This window comes from Aotus nancymaae, unplaced genomic scaffold, assembly GCF_030222135.1.
Source record: "Aotus nancymaae isolate 86718 unplaced genomic scaffold, 86718_ANA_hifiasm-v0.15.2.pri h1tg000018l, whole genome shotgun sequence".
Lineage (NCBI taxonomy): Eukaryota > Metazoa > Chordata > Mammalia > Primates > Aotidae > Aotus > Aotus nancymaae.
The window spans coordinates 4,491,123-4,515,747 of NW_026988430.1; the positions used below are offsets into that span (position 1 = coordinate 4,491,123).

Sequence of the window (24,625 nt, forward strand, 5' to 3'; positions counted from 1 at the left end):
GCTTTAGCATAGTGGACTGCAAAAGTAAGTCATTTGTAAACTAATGTGCAGTATTTAGTCTGGAAATACCTTAATTCTAGAGCTTCAGAATTATGTGAAATAAATGTCCCTATTTTAGTTCTAAGTTTAAAATCAGTTTATATTAAATTAGAAATTTCTCTAAACTAAAATCAACTTTGAACTAGTAATCACATTTCAAAAAAATTTATCAGCTTTACTTTCTTGATCCTAATTTTACTGCTTGTATATAATAAATTTTATAATTTTATGTAAATTTTAAAATTACTTTGTACTTCTTTTTTTTCTTTTTCTTTCTTTAGCCATGAGGTTAGAGTGCTTTGGCTGATTATTAAAAGAAATTGACTTAATAAGAAATTTACTAGGGAAAATAAATAAAAATGTTATGCCCGAGCTGGGTGTAGTGATACATGCCTTTAAACTCAGCTACTTGGGAGGCTGAGGCAGGAGGGCTGCTGGAGCCCAGGAATTCATGGCCAGCTGTGGACACAGGAAGACCCCATTTCCAAAGGGAATTAAAACTGAAAAGAAATGTTACATCTGGGAAATAAAACTTGCTATCTTTAAGTATATTTTTCCATTTCTATTTAATAGTGCTGATTAATGGTATATTTAAAAGCAGAATTTGATGAGAGATGGGAAAATACCTGTAACAAAGCAGCAGGTAAATGGTTTTGCTTTTAGGACAATGTTTATTGTTGTGTGAGGTTTTGCATCATAGTTGTTCTATTACTATGAAAGTGTTCAGATTACAAAAAACATAGGGAATAATATAGCAAACACCCGTGTACCCACCATCCGTATTTCACAAAGTTAACATTTTGCCATGTTTGTCTTGATCTTGTGTTTTTTTTTTTTTTTTTTTTTCTGACCCGGTATCTGGGTATCTTGATCTTGTCTTTAAAAGAAATAAAATATTTTGGAAACAGTCCAAGTTCCTTTGCACCTGTCCCTGATTTCATTTCCTGCTCTGCTTCTCTCACACACCTGAGGGAACCTCTGTCCTGTAATTGGTGTGTATTTTTCTTTATTATTATTTCAGTCCTGTCATTGGACTTCATGTGTCCATTATAATCAGTTGAAACATTTGTTTCTATAACTGCGTCTTTTCATGCAGCATTGTTTTTGAGATTTACTAGTAAATCTCAATATATAATTATATAGTTCTAAGTTATTTGATTAGAGAACTATCACAGGGTGTTGTTTTACTCTGGTAGTTTGTTAGGAGTGTCATTTTAACCAGTTAATTAATATGTGCCTATTAATTATGTGAATAATGTACTCCATACCCCTTATATTTCTCTGTACCTAGGCTCCTGAAGTTATTATGTCTCAACATTATGATGCTAAGGCTGACTTGTGGCGCATAGGAACAGTCATATACCAATGCCTAGTTGGAAAACCACCTTTTCAGGTAGCCTGATTTTTTTCTTATGGCCTCAGTTTTGGAATCTTCTCATTTTATAGTTGCCTTTGATTTGTAAAATGAAGAATACTTTGAAAGCAGTGTTTTTGGCTTCTCTGTGACTTACTTTGATTCTGTTATAGGCAAAAACTGTGTTAATGACCCAGAACATCCTTTGCTTTTCCCCTTTTATTTGCCTGCCCTTTGTAGTTGAACTGGGCATGAAGCCTGTTGTATGTTTTCCAGGCTAGTAAAAAAAACTAGCTGGGGTCAGGGATAACAGCCTGCTGGGAAACGGGTGTGAACGGTGACACCAGAACTTCCTGCTTAGCCTGGAATCCACATGAGGGCTGGGGGTGGTCTGGGGAGATCACTGGAAACCATCTCTAGCTGTCTGTTCCTGACACTGCTAGGTGAGCGGGAGGTAATTATACACACTTTATGGAAATTATTATGAGTCTGTCTTTTCCTCCTCTCCCCCAATATCCTGTCAAAAAGTGACCCTGTAGAGTATAATCACAATGATTTCTTTTGAGTTAATATTGCCATGTTATAATTTCTTTTCTTTTTTTTTCTTTTTTTAAAAATAAAGACGGGGTTTTACCATGTTGGTCAGGCTGGTCTTGAACTCCCGACCTCAGGTGATCTGCCCGCCTTGGCCTCCAAAGTGCTTGGATTACAGGCGTGAGCCACCATGCCCGGCTGCCATGTTATAATTTCTTATGTTACAAAGAAGATCTTTGAATTTGAAAACTGGAACAAAGTGAAAATATTTGCCCAAGATAATATTAAGAAAATTAGTGACATATCCAAGTTAAACACTTTTAATTTCTTAGTCTAGTTTGCATATAGAGGAGGCTTCACTAAGTCAGTAGCTGTTGTTATCAGCTACTTGTTGCTGTGGAGAGAGTGAATAGTAGCAGTATACATAGTTATCTTCTTTGAATTCCTTCAGGCTCCTAAGGTAAAGTACACCTGAATTTTACACAATAATCTACATATTGGGCAGGCCATGTAACCTTCAGAATAGTGGTCCTTAATCTATTCTAAGTTTCAGACTCCTCTGAGAGACTGACCTCGAAAAAGGTACCTCAGAAAAGATACGTTATACTCAAATGTACAGAATTTTCACACAATTTCACAAGTTTTATGAGTTTCTAATGACCAGTTATGGCTCCTTCAGCAATTCATGGCTTTCAAGTTGAGAATTTATGTTCTGTAGCAAGAATATGAGCATTGTCTGTCTTTCCTTTCCTCCTCCCTTGTACTTTCCCCTCAATCCTTTTCTTGAAACTCCCACTCCCTCAGTCCCTTAAAAAAATATGAGCGTCAATCATGATTTGGAAGTTTTGCTCCCATTGTTTAGGAAATTAAACCTTTTTTTTTTTAATAGGCCAACAGTCCTCAAGACTTAAGGATGTTTTATGAAAAAAACAGGAGCTTAATGCCTAGGTATGTGTTTAGATTACACTGGGTTTTACTATTTGTGAACAGTGTTATTTGAACTGTATGTGTTTTTATGTGTTTTATGTATTCTCATTATTGAATTCTTTTTCAGCTGATAGTAATGTGAAAGCATTTGTTACAACAAGAAATTAGAAAATTGCTGGCATATTATAGGTGTCTGTGTAGTGCTGTACTCTTTTCTTTCTTTTTTAAAATGTAAAGTAAATTTAAAAGAAAAAGGTGGCCAGATGTGGTGGCTTACACCTGTAATCCCAGCACTTTGGGAGGCTGAAGTGGACGGATCACCTGAGGTCGGGAGTTTGAGACCCGCCTGACCAACATGGAGAAACCCCATCTCTACCAAAAATACAAAATTAGCTGAGCGTGGTGGTGCATGCGTATAATTCCAGCTACTTGGGAGGCTGGGGCAGGAGAATCACTTGAACCCAGGAAGTGGAAGTTGCAGTGAGCCGAGATTGCATCATTGCGCTCCAGCCTGGCCGACAAGAGCGGAATTCCGTCTCGAAAAAATAAAAAAGTACAGAAGTTACATGTGTTCCTTGTGAGGAGTGTTATGTGGACAGAATAGATGCGCGTAAAGTAGAAAGTGAATTCCCTCCAGCTTTGCTATCTTCTTTATGGGTCACAAGAGTTTGCTCTGTCTCTTTCTACATTGTTTTTGTGGGAGTTCTTTATACCTGTTTGAGTGCTTGTTCTCTTTTTTTTCTCTCTTGAACTTGTGTCTTGAGATGCGTGCTTGTTTATGTATGTCTTTATATACACGCATAGTTTAAGACAAATTACATCATATTTTTTGAGTTGTTTGCAGCATATTGTTTTTTACTTTGTAGTATACCACAGATGATGTTCCGCAACAGGATGTGGAGAGCCACTATATGCTTTTTTTTTTTTTTTTTTGAGACAGAGTCTTCCTCTTTCTCCCAGGCTAGATTTTGGCTCACTGCAGCCCCTGCCTCCCTGATGTAAGCCATTCTCCTGCCTCAGCCTCCCTAATAGCTGGGACTATAGGTGCCTGCCACCGTGCCCAGCTAATGTTTGTATTTCTTTTTTTTTTTTTAGTAGAGATGGGGTTTCATCATGTTGGCTGGGCTGGTCTTGAACTCCTGACCTCAAGTGCTCCTCCTGCCTCAGTCTCCTAAAGTGTTGGGATTACAAGCATGAGCCACCATACCTGACCCACTGTATGCTTTTAAGTGCCACAGAGAGTCCGATAGATGTATGTTATTTTATTTAATTAGGTCCTTGTTTTCATTTTTTGGTTACTATAAACAGGCTCTAGTGAATGTGTGTGTGTGTGTGTGTGTGTGTGTGTGTGTGTGTGTGTGAATACCTTTGTGTATGTGTGCATTTTATTAGGATGGACTCCTAGAAATGGAATTGTCAGACCAAAAGAGATGCTTTCCAGATAGGCTATCCCAGTGAATACAGCAAGATAGAAGACTGTTCCTTTCCCCTCATTTTTACCAACACGGAATGTTAGAAGATTTGATGCCTTACAAATGCACGAGGACCAGTTAGCTATTAATTTAATTTGCATTCTTCTCTTCATTAGTGAGTTTGGCTTGGCTCCTTTGTATTTGTTCGATATCTTTTTTTTTTTTTTTGAGACAGAGTTTCATGCTTTGTTGCCCAGGCTGGAGTGCAGTGGTGAGATCTTGGCTCACAGCGAACTCCACCTCCCGGGTTCAAGTGATTCTCCTACCTCAGCCTCCAAAGTAGCTGGGACTACAGGCATATACCACCATGCCCAGCTAATTTTTGTATTTTTAGTAAAGACGGGGTTTCGCCATGTTGGCCAGGATGGTCTTGATCTCTTGATCGCGTGATCTGCCTGCCTCCAAAACAGACCACACCTTAGGCCACAAAACAAGTCTTAATAATTTTTTTAAAAATCAGAGACAATGTCTCTCTGTTTCCCAGGCTGGAGTACAGTGGTGCAATTAGCTCATTGCAGCATCCTCCTGGGCTGAAGTAATCCCTCTTACCTCAGCCTCCCAAGAAGCTTGAACTAAAGGTGCATACCACCACACCCAGATAATTTTAAAAATTTTTTTGTAGAGACAAGGTCTCGCTATGTTGCCCTGGGTAATTTCAAACTCCTGGCCTCAGCAATCCTACTGCCTCAGCCTCTCAAAGCACTAAGTTTACAGATATAAGCCACCATGCCTGGCCCATAAATTTTAAAAGACTGCACTCATGGTGGCTGATTATCTTTTCCAATCACAATGGCCTGGGCACGGTGGCTCATGCCTGTCTTTTTAAGACTTTGTCTCAAAAAAATTAAGTAGAAATCAGTAACAGAGGAAATAACTGGAAAATCCAAAATATGTGGAAATTAAACAATAGACTCTTGTATTACTCCGTTTTCACTCGCTGTAAAGAACTATTTCAGGCCGAGCACCGTGGCTCACCCCTGTAATTTCAGCACTTTGGGAGGCCCAGGTGGGCTGATTGCTTGAGGCCAGGCGTTTGAGACCAGCTGCCCCTTAATTTGGGCTTATGGAAATGAGGATTTTAGAATCCCAGTTGCTTACCTGATTTTGTTCCCAGTGAGCTCTGCTCTTACCTATACCATCTTAACCCCAAACAACATTTCAAGACATTATAGTCAAGAATAGGTGGCCAATCCATACACGTATAAGTAACTGATTTGGGCCAGGCTCGGTGGCTCACACTTGGAATCCCAGCACTTTGGGAGGTCGAGGTGGGTGGATCACAAGGTTAGGAGTTCAAGACTAGCCTGGCCAAGATGGTGAAACCCCATCTCTACTAAAAATACAAAAAGTAGCCAGGCATGGTGGTGGGTGCCTATAATCCCAGCTACTCAGGTGGCTGAGGCAGAGAATTGCTTGAATCTGGGAGATGGAAGTCGCAGTGAGCCAAGATCACACCACTGCACTCCAGGCTGGGCGACAGAGGGAGACTCTGTTTACAAAAAAAAAAAAAAAAAAAAAAAAGTAACTGATTTTCAACATAGATACCAACACATTTTAATGGGGAGAGAATAGCCTTTTCAACAATGGTGCTGAGATAAGTGAGTGGGTCACATGCAAAAGAAAAGAGCGAGACTGCTATCTCACATTATATACAAAAATTAGCTCAGAATGGATTAAAGACCTAAATGTAAGGGCTAAAACCTTAAAGCTTTTAGAAGGAAAGAGAGGTATAACTTCATGTCTTTGGATTAGCAATGGTTTCTTAGATGTGAGATCTACACCATAAGCAAGCAATAAAAAATAAATTGGCCAGTCACGGTGGCTCATGCCTATAATCCCAGCACTTTGGGAGGCCGAGGCGGTGGATCACGAGGTCAGGAGTTCAACACCAGTCAGACCAACGTAGTGAAACCCTGTCTGTACTAAAAATACAAAAAAAATTAGATGGGCATGGTGGCGGGCACCTGTAGTCCCAGCTACTTGGGAGGCTGAGGCAGGAGAATTGCTTCAACCCAGTACGCCGAGGTACAGTGAGCTGAGATCATACCACTGCACTCCAGCTTGGGTGACACTGCAAGACTCTGTCTAAATAAATAAATAAATAAATAAATAAATAAATAAATAAATTTTATCCCAGCAGTTTGGGAGACCAAGATGGGTGGATCACCTGAGGCCAAGAGTTTGAGACCAGCCTGGCCAACATGGTGAAACCCCATCTTTACTAAAAATACGAAAATTAGCTAGGCGTGGTGGCACACACCTGTAATCCCAGCTCCTTGGGGGGCTGAGGCAGGAGGATCGCTTGAACACGGGAGGGAGAGACCGCAGTGAGCCGAGATTGCGCCACTGCACTCCAGCCTGGGCAACAGAGTAAGACTCTGTCTCAAAAAACAAAAATAAAAAATGTTTGTGTTTTAAAGGATACTATCAAGAAGGTAAAAAACAAAAAACAAAATATAAAAAAAACAACTCACAGAATGGGGGGAAATATTTTTAAATTATATAGAAGGGCCTATTATCCAGAATATATACAGAACTCTTACAAATCAACAATAAAAAGATAAATAACCAAAATTTTTTATTTTTATTTATTTATTTTTTTAAAAGACGGGGTTTCACCATGTTGGTCAGGCTGGTCTTGAACTCCTGACCTCAGGTGATCCGCCCGCCTTGGCCTCCAAAGTGCTTGGATTACAGGCGTGAGCCACCACGCCCAACCATAACCAAATTTTTAAATGGGCAAAGGATCTGAACATACATTTCTCCAAAGAAGATATTGAAATGTTCGATAAGCACATGAAAAGATACTCAACATCATCAGTCAAAGAGAAATGCAAATCAAAACTACAATGAGATACTACTTTATACCCACTGGGATGGTTATAATAAAAAAGACAGAAAATAACAAGGGTTGGCAAAGATGTAGAAAAATTATAACTTGTATATATTAGTGATGAGAATGTAAAATGACATAACTACTGTAGAAAACAATTTGGTAGTTCCTCAAAAAATTAAACATGGAGGTACATATGACCCAGCAATTCCACCCCTAGGTATATAACTAAGAGAATTAAAAACACATGGTGGGGTGTGGTGGCTCATGCCTGTAATCCTAGCACTTTGGGAGGCTGAGGTGGACAGATCATGAGGTCAGGAATTTGAGAACAGCCTGACCAACATGGTGAAATCTCGTCTCTACTAAAAATACAAAAAATTAGCTGGGCATGGTGGCGGGCACCTGTAATCCCAGCTACTCGGGAGGCTGAGGCAGAGAATTGCTTGAATCTGGGAGGTGGAAGTTGCAGTGAGCCAAAATCCCACCACTGCATTCCAGCCTGGGCAACAGAGAGAGACTCTGTCTCGAAAACAAAAAACCGTATGTCTACCCAGCCTAGGTGCAGTGGCTCATGCCTGTAATACCAGCACTTTGGGAGGTGGAGATGGGTGGATCACCTGAGGTCAGGAGTTCACCTGGCCAACATTAGTGAAACTCTTTCTCTATAAGTACAAAAATTAGCTGTGTGTGGTGTCTGGCACCTGTAATCCCACCTACTTGGGAGGCTGAGGGAGGAGAATCACTTGAACCCAGGAGGCAGAGGTTGCAGTGAGCTGAGATCACACCACTGCACTCTGGCCTGGGTGACAGCGAGACTTCATCTCAAATAAATAAATAAATAAAATTAAATAAGAACACAATAAAATACAGTAATACCACCGATTGAGCACTATTGATGCCTATGCACCAGGGACCATTCTAAGTACTTAAAACTAAGTACTTAGACCCTCTAGACTATACCTACACCACTCAGTGATTATTATAATACAGATCCAATCTGCACAAAAGAAGCTATTCAGGACAGTCAATCCTCTATTCACTAGGCAAACTGCAATTTGGTTTCTGCTAAACAGAACCACTTTATATTAATAAACTTCATTTTGAATGTTGTGTCTTTTATACTTTTACATTTAATTTGTGGATGTTTTGATTTTATACGTGTAATGATAGGCACAAGGAATTTATGTCTAATTTAAAGTTACAAATATTCAAAGAATGTAAAAACTTTAATGAACTCTAAGTGTCGATGAGAACAGTTTACCCTTGAAATATACACTTCAAGAAATGCTGGTCTCTGTGGATGCTCAAGGACTGACTTGAAGGCCCAGCTTGATGAATGCTGGTGTTGGTTGTGTGTTTGTGCCTCTGTGTGTCTTACATTTGCCAGATCCTCATGCCACTGTCCAGTATGCGTCTATACATCCTGACCCTTTTCCCTCCAATTTCCCCATAATAGCCGAGACAACACTTCCTGCGCAGAGAGGATGGTTACTGATTCAGTGACCTTAAGCTGGAATTTTCCAATCACAAGACACATGAGACAAAGGCGAGACACATGACAAGGGGATGGCTGGCTGGTCTGCAGAGGAGGCAGACACACAGGAAGGACTAAGACAGGTGAGTGAGCCTAAGTCATGCCCTGTGCCTGGGTCACACTGCAGGCCTGTCACGCCACGGTCCCAGTGGTCACCGGAGGCAGAGACTATTCCTTCCCAATGGATTCTATCTAAATCCCTCCATTTAACATTTGAAAACTCCACCTAATGTGCTCAGAAGCCATTTCTGGGCCTACCAGACAATCTCCCATGTGTCGTTCACTAACAGGCATCTGATTTGATTCTCAAACAGCCCCACGAGGGAATCTCCATTTTACAGATGAGGAAACAGAGCCCCAGAAAGAGTCAGCAATGTGCCTGACCTTCCTAGGCTTGTAAGTGGCGGACCAGGACTTGAAACTAGGTCTGCTCCAAGCCCAGTCCATTATACCACCCAATGCTGGTACTCCTCCTATGCTGGGTGAGGACCCTGGAGGGACCTGAACCAAGGCGAGACCTCAGGAGGAGTGGAAAGAAGGTCGTCCCAAACACAGGCTGATGGAACATGGACCAACTGTAGGAGCTTTTAATAAAAAGTTCCCATTTTCCACCTATCAGATGAACAAATATCCAAAAGTTTGCTAATACCATCAGTTGGCAAGGCTGAGACACAAGGACATTCCTGGAGGTGTATAAGTGGGCAATTATCTGTAAACATTCCATATTAATCTATCTTTTGCTCAGCAGTTTTGCTTCTGGAAGTTTACTGAACAGAGATATCTATACAGAACTAAATGACTGCATACACAAGGTTATTTATGAAAACAAAGACCCCAGCACCCATTAAATACTGGCCTGATTAAGTAAACTAAGGTACATTCATAGACTGGAACAATATGCAATAGAAAAAAAAGAATGAGGCTGGGCAGGGTGGCTCACACCTGTAATCCCAGCACTTTGGGAGCCCAAGGCAGGAGGATATCTTGAGCCCAGGAGTTCAAGACCAGCCTGGGCAACATAGTGAGACCCCCGTCTCTATAAAAAATAAAAACAAAAATAAATTAAAAGAATGAAGAAACTCTGATATGAAAAGATCTCTCTAAAATAAGATATAGAACAGTATGTAGATACTGCCTTTGTAGGGGAGAAAGTAATAAATAAGAAAGAAATTTTAAAAATCTTTATACTGGTATTTGTTGTAGATGCATTTAGAAATTTGGAAGAATATATAGAAAATTAATCATTATGGTTGTAGGAGTGGGAGGAAAGAACATGGTAGAGGGAGAACAGGATGGGAAGGGCTTCTACTATACATATTTCAGATTTGTTTTAACTATATAAAAATGGATTATCTATGCAAAAAAATTTTAGAAGGCTGTGTGAAGAAGGCTCTGCCCCAGTTCCCTCTCCAGCCAAGTTCATCTGCCCCATGTACTCTTCCACACACCTGTCTGTCCCCACCTGTCCACCACCTCCTGCACACAGCACTCAGGTCCTGTGTCCCCAAGGTCTTCTGTGAAGTCACACTCATGCATTATGTTTCATCTATTTGTTGGAAGTTTTAAATATGCTCTGACCTACTAGTTTCCTTCCTTTCCTTCTAGAAGAAGACAACAATATTTTACACTGTGCCTTGCAGTGACTAAGTAACTTGCTTTTTTGTTGTTTTTGTTTTATTTTATTATTATTTCTACATTTAGAGATGGGATCTTGCTACATTGCCCAGGCTGGCCTCGAACTCCTGGGCTCAAGCAATCCTCCTGCCTTAGCCTCCCAAGTGTTCGGATTTCAGGTGTGAGCCACTGCACTCGGCCAAGTAACTTGCTAAAAGTCACCGTGGCAGAGCTGGAGCCCAAACCAGCTCTGAGCTGTTCTAAGTCCACTCTCTCCACTATGCCTGTGTTGCCTGCTCCCAGCGACTCCACTTCCTGGAGAAGGCGATGTCTCCCTTGGCTTTCTTGAATTACTACTAGAGTTCAGTGACAGACAATCACATGCTACAGGAAGAAAGGGAGGAAGAGAGGAAAGAAAGAAGGGAGGGAGGAGAGAGGGTAGGAAGCAGTGGGGGGAGGGTACTCACTCTTGCAGAGACCAGTCTGAGTCCTCAGTGTTTGCTGTGCCCAGGTCTGAGTCGTAGGACATGGGCTCCTCGCAACGGTCTGGACTCTTGGAGCCATTCTCTTGGAGTAAGCAGCTATCAGAGTTTAGGCTGCAGGACAGCTGGGATGAACTGGCCGTGTCCAGGCTGAGGGAGGAGGCAGTGAGCTTCTGGTTCCTCCGGATATTATGACCCAAGTGCTGGACTTCAATGTCCTCAGAGCCTGAGGAATGGGAAATGGAATCCAGAGACTCCTTCCGCTGTAGTTCTGCACCAGAGGTAGAGAGAGGGTCCAGCTCAAAAAGCGGGCAAAGCCCAGACAGGGCCAGTGGGGTAAGTGTCCACTCGTTTAAGATGGCAGACTTGTAGGAGAGTTCAAAGGACAAGGACGTGAGGCCCTGCAGGAAGCTCAGGAGGAACTCGCCTTCCTCGTCGTCCCGGAGCAGGGCAGTGGGCTGGTAGTACTCGCGCGAGCGGGCCTGCTCCTGCAGCAGCAGCTTCAGGTAGCACTCCATCAGGCCATCATTCAGGGCCAGCCGTAGCCATGCCCGGCAGCGGCCCACATCCATGTTGACAAACGTCAGGTGTTCCAACTCTGAGATGATGTGTCTGCAAAGGGAGAACAGATGTGTTTCAAGAAACTACCCCAAATCATGGAGATGTGCTTTTATCCCCTGGTTAGCAGGAACGAGGAATAACCACTGCAAATAGATACAGGCATGAAGAATTCTTGAATCATAGTGTTTTAGGCCAAATGTTGTGGCTCACACCGGTAATCCCAGCACTTTGGGACGTCAAGGCAGGCGAATCACCTGACCTCAGGAGTTCGAGACCAGCCTGGGCAACAGGACAAAACTCCATCTCAACAACAACAACATAACAGCCAGATGTGGTGGCTTGCACATGTAGTCCCAGCTACTCAGGAGGGTGAGGTTGAGCCTGGGAAGATAGAGGTTGCAATAAGCTGAGATTGCACCACTACACTCCAGCGTAGGCAACGGAGTAAGACTTTGTCTCAAAAAAAAAAAAAAAAAAAAAGCCTGGTGCGGTGGCTCACGCCTGTAATCCCAGCACTTTGGGAGGCCAAGACGGGCGGATCACGAGGTCAGAAGTTCAAGACCAGCCTGAACAACATGGTGAAACCCCGTCTCTACTAAAAATACAAAAAAAATTTGCCAGGCGTGGCAGTGGCACATGCCTATAATCCCAGCTACTCAGAAGGCTGAGGCAGAAGAATCACTTGAACCCGGGAGGTGGAAGTTGCAGCGAGCTGATATTGCATTATTGCATTCCAGCCTGGGTGACAGAGCGAGATTCCACCTCAAAAAAAGAGAAATGTGTATATGTGTATATATATATATATATATATATATATAGAGAGAGAGAGAGAGAGAGAGAGAGAGAGAGCTATAACCCCCAACCTTTTGAGATTGGAATTGTGTAAGATAATTTCCATGTTCGTTCCAACTACCCCTGGGCCTTGGACATCATCTGCTCATCCAAGGCATGCTGTCAGAGCTCCCTAAGTGCAACGTCCTTGGAGCGGTGAAGATGCAGGGTAAAGACATGGTCCCTACCCTCAGGCACAAAAGACTGATGAAAAAAGGCATAAAGGGTAGGATATCAACAACCCTGTAAGAGGATTAGGGAGAGCTCCAATGACAGCACTTGGAGGAAGAGTGGGTGATTTGGTTGCAAGGCCAGGAAAGAGAGGGTCTTGAATATCAAACCAATAAGGCAACACAGGGGAATGGTCCCACACCCAGGCCATCCACCAGAATCCCTGGGGAACTTGAGCAGGATACAAATTCTGGAGCCCAAACCTAGTGAATCAGACTCTAGGCTAGTATCTGGGAGCCTGGAGCTACAGATTTTTATTTAGAAAAGTGACTTGACTGGTTTGACTGGCCAGGCGCAGTGGCTAACACCTGTAATCCCAGCACTTTGGGAGGCCTAGGCGGGTGGGCCACCTGAGGTTGGGAGTTTGAGACCAGCCTGACTAACATGGAGAAACCTCTTCTCTATTAAAAATACAAAATTAGCTGGGCGTGGTGGCACATGCCTGTAATCCCAGCTACTTGGGAGGCTGAGGCTGGAGAATTGCCTGAAACTGGGAGGCGGAGGTTGTAATGAGCCGAGATCTCGCCATTGCACTCCAGCCTGGGCAACAAGAGCGAAACTCCATCTCAAAAAAAAAAAAGTGACTTGACCACAGTCATGCAGACTGCAGGGTAGATGTTCTGCATGAGATCAGACCCCAGGTGTACCAAACTCAATCCTGGAATGCCTCGGTCTGATGTACATGCCCCTCCTCTGAGCTACCACAATCCCTTGCGTGTTTCTATCTCCCCCATGGGAATATAGACCGAACTCTACTAGGCTCAGTGAGTAAGCTCCAGGAGCTTCAGCTCAGTAAATGTTGACCAGATGACTGACTCAAGGAAAGACAGAGTGAGATAAGGGGACAACTAGAAAGCCACTGTTACCCAGGAAAGAAGAGGAACCTGAGATGGGGCAGTGGCAGTCAGCGTGGAAAGGAAGATCAGAGACTGACAAGCCTTCTTTGGGCTCAAGGTGGCATTTAGTGGTCCTTAGAGGCACAGTGCCAGCTACTTGCTCAAAAGCCCAGACAGAGGCCAGAGATAAGTGTCTCAGGATGAATATTCATATGCTCCTTCCTGATTCCAGTCTTTAATAAAAATAACCCCATACCTCCTTAAGAGATAAGATTTACAACTCAGATGTTCGAACAATCTAAGGCAGGGTCAGCAAACGTTTTCTGTAAAGGACCAGATAGTACATACTTTAGGCTTTGCAGGCCACACAACCTCTGTTATAACTACATAACTCTGCCCCAGTGTGGCAAAAAGGCTGTTCCTGCTAAAGGCAACCAGTCCCAGGGCTCAAAGCAGCCACAGGCTCTTGCCTGAGTGCTGAGGGTCTCCAGATCTGCTGGCACACTGGCTGGGAAGCTTGGTCTAGAGATAAACCTTTCTAGAAGACACTTTCAACCCTACCTCACCCTATCTCTATGCTACAACACAGGGCATCTCTGTTGGCTTCCTGAATAGCTGGGGAGGAAAAGCCAAGTGTCCCACACTCTGCTGATCCTCCCAAAGCCAAACTTCTCCAGCTAATCTCACTTGTGAGTGACAGCTTTCAGGAGGGGCCAGAAGACAGGCTGGGGCAGAGGCTTCTGGTGGGCACTTTTCTTCCTTTTTCCTCCGGCCTCAGCTCGGATGTGCTTGGCGTGCAGGCCATGGATAAAAACAGCCTCCAGGGCGCTGCACATAGTATTGGCATCTCCGTCTTCACTAGTGACCACTGTGTCCAGGGACACACACTGCTTCTGCAAGGCCTTCACGGATCCCACCAGCTTCTTCTTGATGACCTAGGCAATGCCAAACAGAACACAGGTCTTTAGCAGAAAATCCTATGGAGATTCCCTAGAGTGTAATTCTTTGCCTGTTGCCAAATACACGTGCAACCACATGCACACACATCTACGGGTAGGTCTGTAGATTCCTTCTGCAAAATTAGCACATTGTTAACTATAGCAAAGAAAGATAAAGCATAGAGAAGAAAAGGAAAATCACACACACTGCCCAGAGATAATTATTGCTATTGTTGTTTTACATATCCTTCAGTGTAGACTCTTTTTGATTTTTAGATCAAACTTATGTGAACTTAGAGCCATATAATCTTGTGTTTAAATTTAACCCTATCATAGCTGCAACAATGGGAGCTTGGGTAAACCCATCTAGGACAAGGGTGGGGCTTCCCAGCTTTTTTACCTAAACAAGTTTCTGTAGAGAATCCATAAGCTAAGAGGAAAACAAAAACAATCCCCCCATCCCCACAGCAATAAAAAATGTGAGGAGATCAGGAGCCTGGTTTACATTAAGAAAGATCCTAGGCTGGGTGTGGTGGCTCACACCCGTAATCCCAGCACTTTGGGACCCTAGAGGCAGGAGAACTGCTTGAGTCCAGGAGTTCAAGGCTGCAGCGAGCTGTGATCACACCACGGTACTCCAGCCTGGGCAACATAGCAAGACTTTGTCTCAAAAAAAGAAAGAAAAGGCCAAAAAGTCCGAGCGTGGTGGCTCACCCCTGCAATACCAGCACTTTGGGAGGCCGAGGCAGGTAGATCACAAGGTCAGGAGTTCAAGACCAGCCTGGTTAACATAATGAAACTCCATCTCTACTGAAAAACACAAAAAAATTAGCAGGGCATGGTAGTGTGAGCCTGTCATCCCAGCTACTGGGGAGGCTGAGGCAGGAGAAATGTTTGAATCCAGGAGGTGAAGGTTGCAGTGAGCCAAGATCTCGCTATTGACTCGAGCTTGGGCGACAGAGTGAGACTTTGTATTTAAAAAAAAAAAAAAAAAGACAAAGAAAGAAAGAAAACAGGGGGAAAAAAAAAAAAGAAAGATCCTAGGCCTGGAAGCCACAGGACTAGGCTCAGTCCTAGCCATCAGTAACTAGATGGGCCTCCTCAGACATTTCACTTAACCTCTCTGAGCCTCAATTCCCTCATCTATTAAAGCAGAAATAATACTTTCTGATCTATAGCACTATAAAGATTGCTCCTGAGGGCAGGGCTACCTTTTGTTTTTAGGGAAGTGGTTTCCCTTGAAAACCAGAAAACCTACTAGATAAATTATAAAAGAGGCCAGGCACGGTGGCTCATGCCTGTATTCCCAACACTTTGGGATCAGCCTGGCAGACATGATGAAACCCATCTCTACTAAAAATGCAAAAATTAGCTGGGTGTGATGGTGAGCGCCTGTAATCTCAGCTACTTAGGAGGCTGAGGCAGGAGAATCGCTTGAACCCAGGAGGCAGAGGTTGTAGTGAGCATAGATCATGCCACTGCACTACAGCCTGAGTGGCAGAGCCGAGACTCTGTCTCAAAAAAAATGGAAAAAAATACATAAATATGTACATAAAAGAGCTGAGTGTGGTACTAAGACCAGTGTTTTATTCATCCTTGTGTCAACATTTGGCACTGTGCCTGGCACATAGAAATACTCAATAAATGTTTGTTAAATGAATACACCACAAAATGTATATAAAGTCTCCTGGAAATATAGAGTAAAAATTGAGCATAATTATAAGTATGTGAAAATCACATTAAGTGTTTGGAAAAGGACTGGAAGGGATTGAAGAAAAACTGGTTTGAATTGTTGGGTGATAGGATTATGGATATATATTATAATCTTTTATTTTGATTTCAGCCAAAACAACAAATGTTAATAATCTTTGAAAAGTTAAATTTTAAAAAAGTAACAGCTTTAATGAGATATAATTCATATACCATAAAATGCACCCATTTAAAATACATAGTTCAATTGTTTCTAGTACATTCACACAATTATGCAACCATCACTACTATCTAATTTTAGAAGATTTTATGGCTGGGCACAGTGGCTCATACCTGTAATCCCAGCACTTTGGGAGGCCAAGGCGGGTGGATTGCCTGAGGTCAGGAGTTCGAGACCAGCCTGACCAACAATGGTGAAACCCGTCTCTACTAAAAATACAAAAAGTATAATATTTTCAAGCATGTATCAGTACTTCATCCCTTTTTATTGCCAGATAATACTCCACTGCATAGATATACCACATTTTATCATTCATTCATCGGTTAACAGACATCTGGGTTGTTTCTACTCTTTTGCTATTATTAACAATGCCGCTATGAACATCCATGTACAAGTTTTTGGGTGGATTTATATTTCCAGTTCTCTTGGGTATATACCTAGGAGTGGAATTGTATATGTAACCCTGTTTAACTTATCGAGAAACTGCCAAACTGTTAACCAAAGTGGCTGCACTATTTTACACTCCCACCAGCAATATGAGTTCCAGTCTCTCCACATTGTTGCCAGCACTAGTTACTGACTTTTTATGACAGCCATCCTAGTGGGTGTGAAGTAGTGGCTCACTGTGGCTTTGATGTGCATTTCCCTGATGTGTAATGATAATGAGCGTCTTTACTGGTCATGTGTATATCTTCTGTGCCTATTCAAATCCTTTACCCATTTTATAACTGGAGGATTTGTCTTTTTATTGAGTTATAAGTGTTCTTTATATGTTCTGGATACTAGACCCTTATCAGATATTTGATTTGCAAATGTTATCTCCCATTTTGTGGGTTGTCTTTTCATTTTCTTAACAGTATCCTTTGAAGCTCAAAACTTTTTAATCTTGAAAAAGTCTAATGTTAAATGTTCTTTTCAATGCAAGATGTTATTAGTATATTATCTAAAAAAAGTACATAACACACTTCGTTCAACTGTGCCTACTAGGTGTTGGGTTAGGGTATACAGAGAGAAATACGGCATACACTCAAGAAACGCATACCCTCATGGAGTCAGTTTATGCAGCTGCTGTTAAAAGGCTGAGTTGGCCAGGGCTCTGCCCTAGCTCTGGAGGGTCCTGGGGCGGGATTCAGCCGGTACTGGGGTGGTACAGTGGGGGTGCCGAGGGGAGGGAAGAGCCTCTGCATGAAAGCCAGCTGGGAGACAGGTGGAGCTGGACTCTCCTGTGGCCAGGAGGGGAAAGGCACAGCTCTGGGGGCTACAGTTCCTTTCAAGCAGAGAGTTCTCTGAGCTGGGAAGCAGTAGTGAGGAGGAAAGGGAAATCCTGGCCTCTCCCAGAAAGTGACCTCAGGATGCTGCTAAGGGATCAGCCCCAAAGCTACCTGACTTTCTGCCTCTCCAAGGGAACCAACAGCTCCATCCACAGAGTGCCTGAGACATCCCAGGAGGGTGCAAAGGGCTCTCCAAGAGAGAGTCTTAAGGGGCTCTGGTGAACTGGTCACAAATAATTACATTTAGAAAATCCTAGAAAATGGTAAATGTTCAGATACATGTAAGCTAACCGGCTTACCCCCATTACTGAAACGACAAACTAGTGCCTGGGAATATCCGTTTCCCACCAATTCAATGCACTGCCCAGACTGTAACCAAATCATGGCCTAAGGGTACAGGGCTGAATGGAAATCCTTAGTCTTCAGGTAACTGATCTTAAATTTCCAATGCTTTTTCTAAATTCCCACCTTATCACCAATAAGGTGATCTAGAAAGGACAGGGTCTCCTCAGAGCCTACTTGTGTTGTAACTTTTTCTTCTACCTGGCCTCTCTTGCAGGGCAGTGCCCATTCATTTCGAAGTGAGCCAAGCCAAAGAAATGACCGTCCCCTGCAGCCCTTCCCCACCCTTGATCCTCTCTCGCCCACCTACCGGGATGGCAGCCCGGGGGTCCAGTCCATTCTCCACCACTGAGAGCATCTCCAATCACACAGCTGCTCCCTCGGAGAATCACATAACACCTGAAGAGACAGATGGCAGCCAGATGAACGGGCGGCCAGCTCCCCACCAGGCAGAGTCCATTCCCAGCAAGCAGCAGGAGGTCAGCCCCTTTCACTCAACACAAAAGTAAAAACTGAGAGTAGATTTGAAGGAAGGAGAGCCCAGAGGGCTCAGTCCTTGGGAGGCAAGGAGTCCTGGGTGCCAGGGGTGGGTCCACCCCAAGGAGTGGGTGGTCAAGGCAATTCACATCAAATGCTGCCTGGAAAGCCACGGCCCTGTAGGATGGCAACCTGTAAGCAGGGAACGACAGGCTGATGCAGATACAGAGCTGTGGGTTCAAGGGGGAGGATGCAGCTGAAGGTGGAAGGAACCGACTGGGACCAGGAAGCAGGGGCTTACAAGTCACATTCAGGGGCTGGGTCCTGCAACACCCTGCCCCCACCCCTCACTCTTGTCCCAGTCCAATGTCTGCCAGCTCAGCAGTAAAAAGTACAACTGGAATGGCTTTGAAAAGGAAGGGCTCCCTTGCTACACTTCTTCTCCTTTTGGGCTTCAAGGGTCTGGCTTGAGTGGCATACAGGGGCACGTCTAATCGCAACAACCACGAGGTCTCATCGCAATCTGCCACTAACCAGGTAGGCACGCACAGACCTCTTAGATGGAGAATGTGTAAAACGCCTGTCACAGGGCCTGATATGTACCTGTACCTGGTGTCTGTCATCCCAGCGGATGTGACCACCTAAATCTACAGAACAAGAATGCCATGTCCAAATGAGTATGCAGGAAGAGTTGAAGTCAGTGAGTGGTTCAATCCCTCAGGGCTGCCGGCTTCCCCCTGGGAGTGGGTGGGGTGGGGTGAGGACTTTGGCCTGAGCCTGAGGGGGCTGCTGGCTAGTGGCCCCATCCCAGCAACTTGGGCAGACCTAGGCTAGGCAGGCACATTCACATCTAAACAAATCTCTAGCGAATGCCTGGCTGAGCATCAGGGGAACACCAGGAAAGGGATGGCTGTCTGGGCTCTCAAAAAATAATGGCACAAAGAAGTTAACAAAACCAAGGCTCTCTTCACTTATATTGCCTAATTGATATCCCTCCTAAACACCCTAGAAGTGCTGTTTTATTATCTTCACCTGACAGATATGGAAAGGCAGCTGACCCAGGTCAAGGAAGTTCCTGAGGTCCCAGGGCTGATAAGCGGCCTGACTCTACCACCGGCCCCCAGGAGGAAGCCAACCCAGCCCTAGAAAAACCCCAATTCCTGAGTGAGAGCTGTAAACCAAAAATAAAATTCTACACCCCCCAACTGCTTGAATGGATTCCCTCTTGGCCGAAAGGATTTTAAAAAACTTAAAAACTTAGTTCAAGCCATGACAGGAAGTGGGGCATGGGCAGTGCCTCATGATAGCCTCTCCCTTCTGAAGCTTAGACACAACTGACCAGCATTAACATTAAAACAGAATCCTAAGACTCACAGGACAGACTCTTAGCAATGAAGATACCAACTCCAACCTGACTCTGGTCTCACATCACATGAGAGATAACTGGCCTTAAAGGAAATCAAAGTATTTTACCCCCAAATATGTTTATTTGACATATTTTGGAATGGCCCTGCAAAGCCATCTCTTGTGGGGAAAATTTATATCCTGCAGAGATTCCCTTCCCTTTCTAGGCTTTTTACTGATCTAGGAGAGATTTAACTAAAGTCCCACACCTTTTAGGGTCTGATAAAATACATGTACTATCTACTCTCTCTGGAGCCTGTTACCTGAAGGCTTCATCTACACCTTGGCTTCCACAACCCACCTTATCTTAACCCCAAGCATTTCTCTCTCCGCTGACTTCAACTCTTTAGGCAAAGTTTAACTCTTTCAACCAATTGACAATCAGGAAACCTTTTAACTCACCTTACCCTGCCCCTACCAATGTATACCTTACATATACTAATTTATGTCTTTGCCTGTAACTTCTGCCAGTACCTTGGAAAAAAGCAAGCTGTAACCCAATCACCCTGGGCACCTGTTCTCAGGACCTCCCAGGACTATGTCATGGGTCATGGGCAAAACTGAGGTTCAGCAGCCATGGGCCTCAGGTAAGGGACAGAACTCTCTGGTTTCTTCATCCCAACTCTTGCATATTTCCCTGGATGAAACGGCCTCAGGTCTTTGGCTCAGAGAATTTCAGGCAAACTATTACTTCCTCTTCAGAGGTACTTGGAAGCTCCATTTTATCACAGGTCTAAAACCAACAAGAAACAGTTCTGCCGATCAGATTTATAGCCCCAACGAGCCGAACCCAGGTCCTACCAACGCTCCCAAAGTCTCAGAGCTCTACTTTCTTAAATGTTCCAACACAGGAAGGAACAGTTCCGGTTGGTTTCCTTCATTACACTGCCTGGACTTCTCTATATGTCCAATTTCACTTCCTACAGATATGAAGGAAGAAAAAAAGAGAATTACTTAGATGAGACTTACATTAAAAGAAGAAAGATAACCTGGCTTCACCACTCTCAAAACACTCCACTATCAGTGAACAGCAGCCTCTTCTCTTGAGGGACTTCTCAGCCACTCCCCACGGCCTTCTCACCACTGCCTGAATTGTGTACCTGGCTCTTCAGAGCCACAGCCTGGCTTTAAGCCATTCAGCTGCTGTACCAATTGATGAGTCATGTTTTTTCAATTGGAAAAGAATGACAAAGTTATCTTCTGATTCAGAAAGGCAGCTGATCCTTCAGGCATGTGAGTGCTGACTGAGGAAACAGCACCTCTGTCCACCTGAGGAAAGCTGGATTTCTGTGATGGGTGAGGTGGTGGGGGGTTGGAGCTTTGAAGCAATTAAATACCAGATGAAGGGTGAGAAACTTGTAGCTTGTAATTCCCAGACTCAGGGCTAGTGGATGAGGGCAGAACTGGAGTCAGTGAACACTTGGAATCTTTCTTTCCTCCCTCCTTCCTTCCATCCACTAACACCTATCTTCCCTATATTCTTGTCCCATATCCCAGAGGATTCTAACAAGGACCAAACGCTGAATGAATGAAAACAGGAAAGTTGCCTGACTACCACTGTACCTAGAACAGTGCTTGGCACACACTGGTGCTCAAAAAATAAGCTGTTGAATGAACCGATTAATAAAATAAAATCAAGGCACAGGGCAAGTATCTCCATTTCACACCCTGGGAAGTTGGGGTATGTAACTCTTAAGTGCTGGGGCCACTGTGGACCTCCTTCCATTAAGCCAAGCTGCCAATAAGGCTGAAAACAACTTAAATATCCTGCATATGAATGGAAGGACATTGAAGGTAAACAGCATTTAGTTTTCAAAGGAGTAAGACTATAAACGGCAAGCAGAGACAATGTTCTTTAGGACCCTTTAAAACTGTGGTCAAATGGCCCACCCATCTGATGCTGGGTCCTCAGGATTCAGAGAAAATGTGTCCCCAAAAGCCCTCAGGAAACTATAAATGCTGAGCATGGGACTTGGGTGCCTCTGGAATGTCCTTCTGCCTCAGCTACTCTGAGATAATGTGGTTCCCTGTGTTCATGGAATCCAAATGGCCAAAAGTCAATGAGCCAGCACTCGTAAGAAAAGAAAGCGATTCAAGACCCTCTTTACCTACTGAGGCCTCAGCCTCCCCAGGACCTACTCACCTATACTCTTCACAACAGGTAACACTGCCTCTGGCACCCATCGTGTCCCCTGAATTCTGCATCAGGATTGATCTGCCATCAGCTCTGGCAGGGAGAGGCCCTTACAAGTGCCAGAAAAAGGAACATCGTCAATGTTCTGTGACCACAGCAGAGACAATGTTCTTTAGGACTCTTTAAAAACCTCCCAGAGGCTCTTCAGGGCCAGAACAGCAGCCAGAAGGAAGCGATGGCTTCCATCATCCTATGCTAAGCGAACTGAGTGAGTGGCCATCTCTCACCTTCCAGGTATTTGAATGATACCTACCATTCCAGCAGCCAGCACAAGTCATTTAATATGAATGCCAGAAACACAGTCGCTGCGGGGTACAGGAGACCAGACGCCAGGAAAACCCTCCGGCTCAATCCACAATTTGGGGAGAGCCCACTGCTCCTCCAACCTCATTTATCATCTGAGGCCCTAGGCCCACCAATCACGCTGCTCAGTCTCTAACTGCCAGTCTCAGTGAGCACCTACATTTGGCAGTTGAGGGGCGGTTGGTGGAGTTGGCAGGAGACTCTGCACCAAGTTCTCAGATTGAATGGGAGTTGGGTCGAGGAAAGGAATGGACGAAGTTGGGGTGAAGAGCTGCGGTGGGGTCAGGGAGGGTGAAAGGACATGGAGATGTCATTTTTAACAAGATTGGGTGAGGGTGGTAGGAAAGGAGGCAGCAAGAGTTCAGGACACTTTAGCAAAGACTTAGGGATGGGTGTCCTCAGGACCCCAGGAGTCGGAAAGGAAGTATACAGTGGGCTAGGACGCTAAGACGAGAAGACACAGTTAAGACTTGGAATAAGGCTGAGATCGGCGTTATCCAGAAGAAAGCAGTGAGCTCAACAGGGCACCTACTTTGGCGGAGGGCCTTAGATGAGAGGGGGCAGAGGTGGAGTGTTTGGGATCAGCAGACCTTGGGGAGCTGGACAGGTGATGGGGGTGACTGGGATAAGAAAGTTGAGCCAGAAAAGGGGAAACCCGAATACTGGGTCTCGGGGAGGTGAGCGCGGAGCATCGGGGTTACCAGAGGGGTCGGGAGAGAGGACGAGGTGTGTCAGGGCGAGGCGAAAGGACGTGGCCGAGATCGGGGTCGGAACTGGGGTAAAGTGGGGTCACGAGTGAAGCTGCATTTACGCAAGACCGCTGGTGAGGGGATGCGGGCGCGGGCTTGGCGTGGAACAGACAGGGCGGACGGGCGCGCAGCGGCGGTGCACGGGGAAGGCTGGGTGGAAGCCGGGGAGGCGCGGGCTGGGCAGGGCTGAGGGCTCTGAAGCCGGGCAGTCTCCGGGCAACCAGGGCTGGGGATCGCGGGGGAAGCGGAAGGCCCACCCGCCCTTTCGCGCCTCGGCTCCGCCGCCCCTCGGCCGCCCTTCTCGCCTCTTGACCCCCTAACTCACCAATGGAAAATGGAGCGAGGCGGGGGGCGCTCACGGTTGCGGCAGCCCCTCAGCCTCCGAGCAGAGGATGCGGCCTCTCAGCCACTGGCAACAGGAAGCGACGCCTGTGGCTCCTGACGCCGTCGTGCTCCTTCGGCGCTCCGGACCCGCCCAAGCCCCACCCCCGGCCCCGCCCAAGCCCCACCCCCGGCCCGCGGTGCCAATCACGGGGCCCGAGGGAGCCCTGGGGCGGGGCCAGCTGCTCCCGGAAATCCCTGGGAGCCGAACCCCGGAGGCTCCGGACCCAAGGGCGCCGGCCTGGCGCAGAGAGGCGAAGGCAGCGGTGCCAGGCGGAACGCCTCCTGAGGTTCTTTCTGTGTTTGGAAATCCCAGTGGACAGTGACTAAGTCACTGTATTGTGACATGATACATTATTTGTATATAGATACTATAAATAACAACTTATTTAAATTATTCATTATTTGTTCAACAAATAGTTCTTTGGAATCTACAAATGCTGGTTTCTGTTCTAGACGCTGAATGTAGAATTGATAGAAAATATAATATTTGTTCTTAGAGAGTGGTAGATTAAAAAATGCTAAATATATATTGGGTAGAGGTTGTACTGCTGAAAACAAGAGAGTGAGGTGCTAATACAAAATTCAGGAAACCCAGTGTGATTACTTTTAATAATAATTGATATTTTAATATAGGTCTCTTGTTTTTTCTGGTGGAAATATATTACAATATGGAATTTCTGGGTGTTTGGTATCTGAATGCTTAAGTATAGCAGGTATGACCAGTTTTCCAAAGACATTTCACCAGCTTACTTGCCCATCAGTGACTCATAAGATATTACGTGAAACCACGTCTTCTCCAATAACCTCTAGTATCAGTGTTTGTAAAGTTTGTCAATTAAATGGGTGTTGGTTTTGCAGGTGATTATTATATTATTAAAAGATAATAGAATACCTAGCTGAAAAACAGCAGGGCATGCAGAAGCACATGTTTAGAGTGTGTCCTGACCCTAGAATTGCAACTAATCCAATTTGTGCCTCCACTGTTTAATGAAAAATTTCCTTAAGAATCCAGAGGTCAGGCCAGCCATGGTGGCTGACTTCTGTAATCCCAGCACTTTGGAAAGCCGAGGTGGGTGGATCATGAGATCAGGAGTTCAAAACCAGCTGACCAATATGGTGAAACCCGTCTCTACTAAAAATACAAAAATTAGCTGGGTGTGGTGGTGTGAACCTGTTGTCCCAGCTGTGTGGAAATTCACTCAGGGTGGTGGCAAAAATATTAAGGGAAACGTAAAGAAAGTTTTAAAATATAGTCTCAAACCCTTTTGGAAGACCTAAGGGTTTTTTCATAGTTTCAGTAGAAGTTTCAGCTGAAGGCAGCCTAAATCCTCCTTACGTTTAGTTAATAAGTGAAGCAAATAGAGCATGTTGGGGAGTTTGCC

General features: G+C 44.6%; 1 protein-coding gene and 1 non-coding gene across 2 annotated transcripts; both read right to left on the reverse strand.

The window, feature by feature from the left end:
- Positions 1-859: 859 nt before the first annotated feature.
- On the reverse strand, positions 860-23,281 carry LOC105723629 (pleckstrin homology domain-containing family M member 1-like). The gene is made up of 4 exons (XM_064378145.1): positions 23,185-23,281; positions 18,043-18,131; positions 13,939-14,186; positions 860-11,404 (listed from the first exon to the last, which is right to left on the reverse strand). The coding sequence occupies exons 2-4, from the start codon at positions 18,088-18,090 to the stop codon at positions 10,774-10,776; spliced, it is 927 nt and encodes a 308-aa protein (XP_064234215.1). The 5' UTR covers positions 18,091-18,131; positions 23,185-23,281; the 3' UTR covers positions 860-10,773.
- On the reverse strand, positions 15,417-15,477 carry LOC135275771 (U7 small nuclear RNA). Its single transcript, XR_010343355.1, has one exon. It is a non-coding gene; the product is annotated as a U7 small nuclear RNA (small nuclear RNA).
- Positions 23,282-24,625: the final 1,344 nt, after the last annotated feature.

Coding starts and splice junctions, on each gene's coding strand:
- LOC105723629 (XM_064378145.1), bottom strand. CDS start 18,090: ATGCTCTCAGTGGTGGAGAATGGACTGGACCCCCGGGCTGCCATCCCG. Junction 14,187..18,042: donor ACCCCCGGGCTGCCATCCCG/GTAGGTGGGCGA, acceptor GGCATTGCCTAG/GTCATCAAGAAGAAGCTGGT. Junction 11,405..13,938: donor CTGAAAGCTGTCACTCACAA/GTGAGATTAGCT, acceptor CTCCCTTTGCAG/ACACATCATCTCAGAGTTGG.